The sequence below is a fragment of the Sus scrofa genome, chromosome 5, assembly GCF_054392235.1.
Source record: "Sus scrofa isolate SSC_HxYL_T2T_F1_AM1 chromosome 5, Sscrofa_HxYL_maternal_Yorkshire_Landrace_v2.0, whole genome shotgun sequence".
NCBI lineage: Eukaryota > Metazoa > Chordata > Mammalia > Artiodactyla > Suidae > Sus > Sus scrofa.
In genome coordinates this window covers 52,844,932-52,857,098 of record NC_139387.1, presented here as the reverse complement: position 1 = coordinate 52,857,098, position 12,167 = coordinate 52,844,932, and the positions used below count along the sequence as shown (strand labels likewise).

Sequence of the window (12,167 nt, the reverse complement as noted above, 5' to 3'; positions counted from 1 at the left end):
TTTTTTCTTTCTTTTTTTTTTTTTTTTTCAGTTCATATTTCTCAAAATCATTCTGTGGCTCTATCACTGGTCCATCCTCTCAATGTAATATATGTAATTCAATTTCACTTTGCGAAAGGGGAAAAAAGAGCACTGCATTTTACATCCGGTTTTTTAATATTTCTTCCCAATTCCTTGACTCGTAGTGCAAAAATAAGAGGAAAATTCCTGTTATGCGTGCTATAGTTCCAGTCTTGCATAGGAAGGAGCCTCGTGGGGAATATCTTACATACCACTAAACCAATGGTGGCGCTCTTGACTTTCCAGGCGCCTTTTGTTCAGTGACCGTTTATAGCCTGGGTTAGTATTCTGATTAAATGTAATTGTTGGGTCTTGCATGCTAGCTTCATTTTGGAGGAATTTGTATCCTTTGCCAGTGGCATGCAGCCCATGTTGACAAAGTCGTAAAGCCAGTGTTTCTGTTTATTATTTCAGGAACTTGGAATCAAGCATTCACTTCATCGAAAGAAGCTCCAGCTGGCACTGCAAGCCCTGGGATCTGAAGAAGAAACTAATCACGGGAAGCTGGATTTCAACTGGGTCACTAGTAAGTGGTTTGAAATTCCTGAATGAAGGAATGAAGGAATTTTGTACAGGCACACACACATATATACAGCTACTCAGCTACCCTTTTTTTTTTTTTTTTTTTTTTTGGTCTGGGCCCTCGTCATGCAGAAGTTCCCAGGCTAGGAATCACATCCTCATCACAGCAGTAACCAGAGCCACAGCAGTGATAACACTGGATCCTTAGCCTTCTGATCCACCCAGAAGACTCCCTATACAGCTGCTGTTTCATCACAAGAACAGGTGTTCGGTGGCCCATTAACAACACTCATTTCTTCCCTTAGGATGGTTGGATGATATTGGTCTCCCCCAGTACAAGACCCAGTTCGATGAAGGACGGGTAGATGGTCGAATGCTCCATTACATGACTGTTGTAAGTGATTCACTCATGGGCATTGGGGAGTGAAGTGGGGTGGGGGTGCTAGAATAGTTTTTCTCTGAAAAACACAGAAGTAGAGTAAGCAAAATAAAATGTTTTCACAATGATTCCACCAGAGTTTGATAGAGTGGGGGTTTTTCCTTTTTCTGTTTGTTTTTTTGTCTTTTTAGGGCCACACCGTGGCATATGGAAGTTCCCAGGCTAGGGGTCAAATTAGAGCTATAGCCGCTAGCCTACGCTGCAGCCACAGCAACGCGGGAGTCTGTTTCTGTTCAAATAAGTTGAACATTTCAGACAGCTAACTGAACTTATTTGGGAATTTTTCAATATCAAAGACATCGGGGGTTCAGCCCCTCTTCTCTATCACGGAATCAGTCTGAACCATGGTGGGCACATCATGTAAATTGCAGGTAGAATAACACCAGTGCGTGGCATGTTGCACACTTACTTACTGTGTACCAGGCATACTTTCAAACACTTTACTCCTAATTAATACTTAGGTCTCAGCTGTCCTTGAGTTGGCACTCTTTTCATCCCCAGTTTTTAGATGAGGAAACAAAAGAATTGAGAAACTGAGTAATTTAACCAAGTTTCCACTGTTGGAAAATAGTAGAATATCAAACAGCATTTGTACCTATTTGTCTGCCTATCTAGAGATGACTATGTTCCTGTGGGAATGTGAGCAAATTCAGACTGAAAATCACAAAAGACAAACGTATGACTTCCATGGCTATAAAAGAATAAATTACCAGAAATCCAAAATCAAAGAAAGTCTGTTTGAATCTGGTATCCTGGATTTGGATCCTGGATCAGAAAAAGGACCTAGTGGGAATATAAATTGGTGCATCTACTATGAAAAGCAATATAGAGGTTCCTCAAAAAACTAAATATGGAGCTGCCATATAATCCAGCAAGCCCATTCCTGGGCATATATCCAGATAAAACTTAAATTTGAAAAGACACATGCACCCGTATATTCATGGCAGCACTATTCAAAATAGCCAAGAATGGAAACAACCTAAATGCTACACACACACACACACACACACACACACACACACACAATTGTATATTACTCAGCCATAAAAAAAGAATGAAATAATGCCATTTGTAGCAACGTGGATGGACCTGGAGATTATCTTACTAGATGAAATAAGTCAGAAAGAGAACGACAAATACCGTATGTTGGCACTTCTATGTAGAATCTAAAATACAACACAAATTAACTTATTTATGAAACAGAGACAGACTCACAGACATAGAGAACAGACTTGTGGTTGTGAAGGGGGAAATGGGATAAGGGAGAGATGGATTAAGAGTTTAGGATTATCGGAGGCAAACTGTTGTATGTAGGATGGATAAACAACGAGATCCTAGATGGCTCAGGGAACTATATTCAATATCCTGTGATAAACCGTAATGGAAAAAAATATGAAAAAGTATATGTATATATAACCGAATCACTTTTCTGTATAGCAGAAATTGACGCAACACTTTAAATCAACTATACTTTAATAAAAATGTTTAAAAATGGAGAAATTTTAAGTATTCTTTTTTTTTAAAGTAAAAAAAAAAAAAAGGACCTAGTGGAAAAACTGGTAAAATCTGAATAAAGTCTAAGGTTTAGTTGAATTTGATTTTGTCTGTATTAATGTCTTCGTTTGTTGAATATCCTGGTTATAGAAGATGTTGGCATTAGAGGAAGCTGGGTGAAGGGCCTGTGAGTCTCTGTACTCTCTTTGGCAGCTCCTGTATAAATCTAAAATTACTTAAAAGATTTTTAAAAACCTCCCCTGGAGTTCCCGTCGTGGCTCAGTGGTTAATGAATCTTACTAGGAACCATGAGGTTGAGGGTTCGATCCCTGGCCTTGCTCAGTGGGTTAAGGATCTGGCGTTGCCATGAGCTGTGGTATAGGTTGCAGACACGGCTCGGATCCCACGTTGCTGTGGCTCTGGCGTAGACCAGTGGCTACAGCTCCGATTAGACCCCTAGCCTGGGAACCTCCATATGCTGCAGAAGTGGCCCTAGAAGAGGCAAACAAACAAACAAAACCCTCCCCTAAAGTGTTTTGATTTAAAAGAAAATGACCCCTGCTTTTAAAACCCCTTAAACTAATTAATATCTTATTTACATTGTAAATACTTAAGCATTTCAAATTTTTTTTAATCTGAAAGACTTTTAATTAGTTGGTAATAGTGCACATGGAAATGTTTTGAATGTGCATCTCAATCTTAGATTAAAAATGTTAAATGTGGAGTTCCCATCATGGCACAGCGGAAACAAATCTGACTAGGAACCATGAGGTTGCAGGTTCGATCCCTGGCCTCGCTCGGTGGGTTAAGGATCCAGCATTGCCGTGAGCTGTGGTATAGGTCACAGACATGGCTCGGACCTGGTGTGGCTGTGGCATAGGCCAGGGGCTACAGCTCTGATTGGACCCCTAGCCTGGGAACCTCTATATGCCGCAGGTACAGCCCTAGAAAGACAAAAAGACAAAAAAAAAAAAAAAAAAAAAAAAAGTTAAATGCCTTTTCTAACTTATTATTACATTAAGAAATTAATCTAGAAAAGAATTTGGGAAATCATTTTTTAAGGCTCAGTTAGTAGCCTTAAGGATTTAAACTGTCCTATAATTTTATTTTAAAAATATTCCTATAGTAGATTAATTTTTCCCTTGCAGGAAATGTTATCGGTAAGGCGTGTCTGAAATGGATATTTTCCTTGTTTATTTTCTGGGTGTGTTTGCAAGCAGACTAGTGCTTTTCTTGACACTACCGCCCCCAAATCACTTTCTAAGATAATTTGTTTTGGTGTGTTTGGTATGTTTTTAAAAGTTCCCAATAGCCACAGACTTGGTGAAAGTTACTTCTTAAAGGAATCGCCTGGTGATCTGTGCTGCTACTTAACAACTTCTTTATTTCTCTTCTGTCCTTACCTCTCACCGAAAGCTTTGCATCGATTAATATAATTATTCCAAACCTCTTATCAATAAAACACTATAATCTAGAAGCAGAGATTTCTTGAGTCTGGGGGGTTAATATCACAGAAGCAATCTTCCACTTTTCCCCCAAACTGTGATGTGCCTGAGCTCAGAAAACCAACTCATCAGTGATCATCCCAGCTCTCAGTTATCTGCTTCATCAAATCAAATCAAAGCAGGTTACTTTCTGTGGTGACCCAGGGAGTGCTTTTTTTTCTTTTTTAATTTTTATTAGAATATAGTTGATTGTGTTGTGTCGATTTCTGCTGTGTAGCAAAGTGACACAATCATACATATATATATATACATTTTTCTTCTAATACTATCCTTCCAAAATGTTCTACCTCAAGAGAGTGAATATAATAGAACCTCATTGCTTATCCATTCTAAATGTAATAGTTTGAACTACCACCCACAAACTCCCCGTCCATCCCACTTTCTCCTCCCTCCCCCTTGACAACCAAGGAGTGCTTTTCTTTCTTTCTTTCTTTCTTTCTTTCTTTCTTTCTTTCTTTCTTTCTTTCTTTCTTTCTTTCTTTCTTTCTTCCTTCCTTCCTTCCTTCCTTCCTTCCTTCCTTCCTTTCTTTCTTTGGCTGCACCCACAGCATGGGGAATTTCCCAGGCCAGGGATTGAACCTGTGCCACACCAGCAATCCGAGCCACAGCAGTGACAGCGCTCAGTCCTTAACTCCCTGAGTCACCAGGGAACTCCTGGGAGTGCTTTCCAAACTGTGCTTTTCAAAGCTGTTCAGTCCCATGATCCTATCTCAGTAGACGAGAGAAACAGGTAGAAATTAGCTTCAGTTGGAACAACATGAATTTTGGTTTTCATTTATGTTGGGGTCCTGGAGAAAATTTTGTTCAGAACAGGAAAAAGGGTTCTGTTCCTAAAGAAAAGCTTTGAAAATGCTGACAAGCCCTTGGGGGCCTATCAGTGGAGGGGCTCTTCTACTTTACCTTGAGTTTTCTGAGATGTCCCTAAGAAGGTTCTCCTGCTCAGAGAACTCCTCATTTTGTTTTGTTTTGTAGGATGACTTACTGTCTCTGAAAGTTGTAAGTGTGCTCCATCATCTCAGCATCAAAAGGGCCATCCAGGTCCTGAGGATCAATAACTTTGAACCAAACTGTCTACGGAGGCGGCCGTCTGATGAGGTAGCATCTGAGGTCAAGGTTTACACAGCATGCACTTACCATGCACATGCCTGTCCATGTATGGAGGCAAAGACCTGTTTCCTCTTGGAACCTGGGGAAGTAAAGCATCTGGTTCTCTCAGAGCCTCAAATCCTGCCTCGTTGACTTCTTTGGCTTTGTTTTCCTCTGTGCCTTCCTTTTCCCCACATGATGGTTCTACCCGTGTAACTGATGCCAGAGATTGTGTTTTAATTGCTCTTCCTCCTTTCTTGGGTATAGTTTATTTTCCTGCCTCCTTTAGCCACAGAGTTAAACATCCCTTTAAAGATTTCCTTTCCTAAAACACTGCTTTATAAAAAAGCATGAAACTCAGTGATGTAGATTCCTTAAAAGAGCATTCAAATTATAGCAAACCACCTTTTGACCTTTTCTCTAAACATTTAATGGGTTGGTGAGTAACTCTGCTCCGTGGGGTAGACTCTTTAGAAATGAGCACAAAGGTTGAATATAAGGAACCCCTTAGCCAATGACTAAAGTTCTGGGTGGTTGTTTGTTCCCCTAGAATAGCATCACCCCATCAGAGGTTCAGCAGTGGACCAATCATCGAGTGATGGAGTGGCTGCGCTCTGTGGACCTGGCCGAATATGCCCCCAACCTCAGAGGCAGTGGTGTCCATGGCGGGCTCATGGTAAAACTCTATTTAACTGACTTCTTACCATTTTGTTTCCATTAGTCTAATGAGTAGGGTATGATCCCTTTGCTTGTCATAGTCTTAAAGTCATCTAATTGAACCCTCCTGCACCACCTCAAATGAATTCTTTCCCATATATCTTTATATCATATAACTCTATGTAACTCTATATAGTTTACTATATAGTTTATATCATATAACTCTCTAGCATATATAATATATAATGTATATAATATATATCACTTAACTCTGTGTATAATTTCCCATATCTTTATATCTTATAACTAGATTGGATTTAAACCCCTTTCTCTTTTATTCTCCTCTTTAATGTTGGATAACATCTGGCCACTGGCTCTCACATGACCATTAAATTGAAAATCAAAGTCCATAGTCTGTCTCTCTCATTGGGCAGTCGAGAGGGCCAGTGAGATAACTAAATGAAAAAGGCTTGCAATTTTTAAAGCACAATACAGACAATACCTGGTGCCTTAAACAGTCTTAATTTTTCTTATAGGTTCTAGAACCTCGTTTTAATGTAGAAACAATGGCTCAGTTATTGAACATCCCACCAAGTAAGACCCTGTTGCGAAGACACTTGGCCACTCATTTCAACCTTCTGATTGGTGCTGAAGCCCAACACCAGAAGCGTGATGCCATGGAGTTACCGGATTATGTACTTCTAACTGCCACTGCCAAAGTGAAGGTGAATTCATGTTCCTAATAGTTTCCTATAGCGAAGGCTCAGTTTTTTTGGTTGTTGCTTTGGGGTTTTTTAGGCCTACACCCACAGCATATGGAGGTTCCCAGCCTAGGGGTTAAATTGGAGCTGCAGCCACTGGCCTACACCACAGATATAGCAACGCCAGTTCCGAAGCGCATCTGTGAACTACACCACAGCTCATGACAGTGCCAGATCCCCAACCCACCAAGCAGGGCCAGGGATCGAACCCGGGTCCTCATGGAAACTAGTCAGATTCGTTTCCACCGAGCCACGATGGGAACTCCCGAAGGCTTAGTTTTGACCATTACTAGGCTATCCCCATTTTCTGAGGTTTACTAAGTTTTATGGATGGGCTAAAGGTAAATACCTCTTAAAAAGGAAGTAGGAAAATGCATTTTCGAATGTTTCCTTCTGGGGGAATCTTTGTTCACATCATTTATTTTGTTAGAGTTAACAGTAGTAAGGAACATGGTGTTGGCTTCTATAATTGATATATGGCCAATAAAGAAAACCCATGACTTGGACCCAATATTGATTGAAGTTATCCTATGGATAAATCAAGGACAAGAGAAGGATATCTTCTCATACTTATAATTAAGTTAGGAAAAGTACTTAAGAAATGATTTAAGGTAGACAGCAGAGAATGGGTATTTCCAGATTTACCTGAATTCATGGATCATTCCAAATTCAGATCACTTTTATTCTTTAAGTCACTCCCCTGTGAACTCTTCTCAGTCTGTTATCTCAACCAGCTTAATGTGAAGACAGGGTTTATTGGCTCCTCCACAAATATGTAAGAAATTTTTTCTTTTTTTTTTTTTTAAACTCCCTCTACCTGCCTGATTGTTTCTGTTTAGCTCCCTTGCTCCCTTAAAAGATGTGTCAGATTTGAAACCTCTGAGAGATTCTGTTCCCTTTCCATTCTCAGTATCAGCCTGATCACCATCCCCTTAACATATAGTCTCAAAGGCTATCCAGTGACAGGTGCCAAGATGGGGTTTCTCTCTTGCCACTGGAAGTTCTCTCTCCAGAAGAGTGGGATTCTTTTAGCACTCACCAATGCAGTTATGGAAGCATTCCAGGCACACAGGAGAATCATAGCTTCACCTAAAAAGGAAATATAGTAAGGACCATTTTGTTTTGCTGATCTTAGATTGAAAAACTTTGCAAAGTTGGATTCAGCCCTGCAAGATTTCACTGTTCAGAGGTCTGTCAAGAATAAGGCTCTTGACATATTTTGCTTTTCACAGTGACCACCCAACTAATTGATGTGAACAAGCTTAATCTTCTGAGATTCATAATAAGGATCCTTTGTCATGTTTGGATGTGTCAATCATAGGATGCATGCCTAGGCTGCCTTTGTTTTTGTTATACCCATTTCATCATCCAAGTGCTTTCCTCTATAGATGGAGTGAAAAATTACACATTATTGGTCATTTGTCATATGAATTTTATCAAGTCTCTGGGTGTTTTTGCTTGCTTTTCTTTTAAAGCCAAAGAAACTTAGCTTCAGCAATTTTGGGAATCTGAGAAAGAAGAAACAGGAAGATGGGGAAGAATATGTTTGTCCAATGGAATTGGGACAGGCATCAGGAGGTACATCTAAGAAAGGGTTTAAGCCTGGATTGGACATGCGCCTGTATGATGAGGATGATCTGGACCGGTTGGAGCAGGTAAACGTGACACTCTTTGCCCTTTTTAAAGTTCTTCCCAGTATGGAAAGACTAAGTGAAAGCTTTATGCACTGTTTGCTAACCAAAGATGTTTTGCAAAAATAACTGCAAATAAAGATGGCAGTAATAAGACAATAGCTAGCACTAACAGATTACTTACTCCCTTCCAGGCATTACCCCAAGCACTAACCCATGTTAGCGTTCAGGGAATCATTAACACATAGGAATCTTAAACATAGGGAATATTGTCATCCTCATTTAAGAGATAAGGAAACAGAGGCACAGAATGGTTAAGCAACTTAGCCAAGATAGAAGAGCTGGTAGAATTGCTGGGATAGGGGAGTTCCCTCATGGTCTAGCTTTCACTGCTGTGGCCTGGGTTCAGTCCCTGGTCTGGGAACTGAGATCCCACCTCAAGCCACTGCTCACCATGGCCAAAAATGAAAAAAGAAATGCTGGGATTCCCACCTACCAGGCTGGCTTCAAAACCTGTGCTATTTACCTGTATGATACCATCTCTGTATTAAGAAAAATCGGTGTGTTAAAACAAGTCAGGAATGGACAGCTTGTACCCCTTAGACTATTCAGTGTGAGATCATGGATCTGAATACTGCCCTCAAATGAACAGTCCTCTGGTGCCATGTCAACATCAGAGCATTGGGCCAGATGTGCCATTTTTACTGTCCAGTTGCAGTAGGGAGAGGAGAGAGCATGAAAAGTGTTCTGTTGCTCCTACCCTGTTCAGTACCACTCGCACCACTGTTTCCTAGACCTGTGTTGATTTTGCTGCACTTTCCTTGAAACTATGCACGCAAGTATGTCATGGCATGGTATGTTCATTGCAGATGGAAGATTCAGAAGGGACAGTGAGACAGATAGGTGTATTCTCTGAAGGCATCAACAATCTAACGGTAAGTTGTAAAATAACTTCAAAATGTTATTCTCAAAATCAGTTTGAGGAATTCCCACTGTGGCACAGTGTAGTAAGGATCTAGCCCTGTCTCTGCAGCAACTCCTGTTGATGCCGAGGCACAGGTTTGATCCCCGATCTGGGGATTTCCATATGCCAAAAATAAGGTTTGACCAGAGGGCGGAAACATGGGAGGGAAGGAGGGATAAATTAGGAGGTTGGGAATTAGCGTATACACACTACTGTATATAAAATAGATAGCCAACAAGGACTCCTGTATAGCACAGGAAACTACTCAATATTCTGTAATAACCTGTATAGGAAAATAATCTGAGAAAGAACAGAGATGTGTATATGTTCACTTTGCACACCTGAAACTAACACAACATTCATTGTAAATCAACAATATGCCAAATAAGATTTTTAAAAAATAAAATAGGAGTTCCCCTCATGGATCATTGGTTAATGAATCCAACTAGGAACCATGAGGTTGCGGGTGTGATCCCTGGCCTTGCTCAGTGGGTTAAGGATCCGGCGTTGCCATGAGCTGTGGCGTAGGTCGAAGACGTGGCTCGGATCCCGCGTTGCTGTGGCAGTGGTGTAGGCCAGCGGCTACAACTCCGAGTAGACCCCTAGCCTGGGATCCTCCATATGCTGTGGGTGCGGCCCTCCCAAAAAATTAAAAAATAAAATAAAACAAGTATTACAGTAACTTTGCAGGACTGCGTGTGTAGTGGAGAACATGAGCTCGGTGTGTGTGACTCCCACTCCTTGTCTTCCAGCACATGTTGAAAGAAGATGACATGTTTAAAGATTTTGCGGCCCGTTCCCCCAGCGCCAGCATGACCGATGAGGACTCAAACGTCTGACTGGGGCGCGGGGACACGCAAGGCGAGCCCTGCGTCTTTGCTCCACATTCTTTCTCAGATACTCACAGTATCTACCACAAGCCACAGCTTGTAGATTGTGTGTTGTTCCAGCTTCTCACTTAGAGGTGGAAGTGGAGAGCGGGCGATCTGTGCCTCGTCTAAAGTTGTCGTGACACAGGAGACACTGGTGATGAGAGTATAATTGTTTTTCCTCTATTTAATGTAAAAACCTGTGATATATTATATTTAAAGCGTTGCATTGAACATGGGTATTTTGCCGTGGTGCTTCCATTCACTCTCACAGCTTGGAGGCTTGGGGAAGCAGTGACCAGTATGTGAATGGCTTGGTTGCGTCAGTGTCACACCACTGCCGCGGAAGCAGGACATTATATTGCTTTCAGAATCAACTCATGGAGTTCCTTTCAGCATTCAGTGTGCCCACTAAATGCCAGCCACCCCTCCGCTTCCCTCTTGTTGTCCTATTTTTATATATTTTTCTAAAGATATGTATATACTTAGTACATAGAAAATAGAATTTTTATGTTGTGACATAAGGAAGATGGTAAAAAGACCACATTAAAAAAAAATGCAGTGATCAAAATTTTCATCCACCATGGTTCTTAAAGAGGTCAGGATTTTAATGATCTTGTGGATTATCCAGACTGAATTAGTATATATGAAATACCCCTTCTTTGATGCCATGTCACAAAATTGTTGAATAGCCTTTTTAAGAATTTCAACCTAAATCTTGGATCTTGTTACCTCCTAAGGGAACTTGAGGGACATTTAAATACTGTTAACTTGAATGCATAGAGAAGCGCCCCCAAAATTTATAGAAACAATTTCTGAAGAAACCAAAACAAAAACCTTTACAGTATTAAGCTTCTTAGTTTCCTCTTTGCTGAATATATCACTACATCAAAATACTAACAGTCTGCCTAATGTTATTAACTGCACATTTCTCAGGCATTCAATGAATGGGATTTTTTTTTTTAAGTTGAATACCCGTCTGAACATTTTGTCTCCATCAGAATTCAGTAACGCAGAGGCTGCAAAATTAGTTTCATAATGGCTATTGTGATGATAAAATGCAGTTCATGTTTTTCTATGCTACAGGGCCCAAATATTCTTTATAAAGAAAATAGAAAGGGGCAACCAAAACAGTTACTGTGTTTATTATTTTCTAGTGGTATTAGAAAAAATATTCTATTTTTTATTCAGTACTACGTCATTACTCGTGATAGCAAATGGTGGTAACGACAGGTTTTCCCAAATTGGCATGGGGTGGACAGTTCAGTATATGCCAGTGGACTTGCTTAATAAACTATTTTTGAATGTCAGTGGTATTACTCTTTCAAGTTAGCAAGTTACCAAGCTTTTCATCAAGGAACCTGTGATACTAAATTACTATTTATTCATAACTAAAATGATTGGATGCTAATAATAATCTTTTGCTCCCTACAATTCATTATTTGGTAACTGTATTGGACTCTTACTGTATTTGTGTTTTATTCTCATGTGAATATGTCACCATTTGGAAAACAATTTGTCGTTCAACCTGGTTAAAAATACCAGGAGACGATTATAGATGCCAAATATTCTTTATTCAGGACAATGTAACATCACTGATGATATGTGATAAGGTTAAATTTTTTTGGATGATATATATTTTATTTACAAAATATTATACACTGTTGGTATTACCATATGAAAAGAAATAAAGTCAATTGATAATTGCCTCATATTTTTATTGTCTGTTTCTTGATTTTCCTTTGCTCTGAATAACCATTTGGCTTTATTTCTGACATAAAGAGTAACGCAAACTCTTTACAATTCACAAAATCCCATTAACTTGTGTGAGTGGAGTTTATAGCGTGTATCAACAGACAGAAATTTGAGGGCTTCGCTTAAGAAACTTTTATGTGAAAGGAAACACAGGCAGCTGAACTAGTGGGTGAGGAATCACAGCAGAGGGATATTGGAAAAGCAAAAGGAAATGACTTGCCAACAAATTGGAAAAAGTTAGTTGTAGAAAGAACTGAGTTATGTATGTATGGTTCTGTAAAGAACTGAATGTTATTTTTTTCATTTATTGTTATTTACGTCAATGCCAAAATCATTCCACTCAAACTGACTCCTGTGTGCTTCACCTGTCCCCAACATTCATTGAGCATTGTGTTAATTTCAAGTACAATATGGCATTCAAATC

General features: G+C 39.8%; 1 protein-coding gene across 50 annotated transcripts in view; it reads left to right on the top strand.

Annotated features, from left to right (window-relative positions):
• PPFIBP1 (PPFIA binding protein 1) overlaps window positions 1-11,702 on the top strand; it is a 191,503-nt gene extending 179,801 nt beyond the window's left edge. For all 50 annotated transcript variants that reach the window (XM_084956484.1, XM_084956483.1, XM_021092149.2 and 47 more), the window contains 8 exons: window positions 475-586; window positions 888-976; window positions 4,993-5,115; window positions 5,657-5,782; window positions 6,300-6,488; window positions 8,000-8,179; window positions 9,025-9,090; window positions 9,872-11,702. In XM_084956484.1, coding sequence (XP_084812610.1) covers window positions 475-586; window positions 888-976; window positions 4,993-5,115; window positions 5,657-5,782; window positions 6,300-6,488; window positions 8,000-8,179; window positions 9,025-9,090; window positions 9,872-9,958 — 972 coding nt within the window. In that variant the 3' untranslated portion in view covers window positions 9,959-11,702. The remainder of the gene's footprint in view (window positions 1-474; window positions 587-887; window positions 977-4,992; window positions 5,116-5,656; window positions 5,783-6,299; window positions 6,489-7,999; window positions 8,180-9,024; window positions 9,091-9,871) is intronic.
• Window positions 11,703-12,167: the final 465 nt, after the last annotated feature.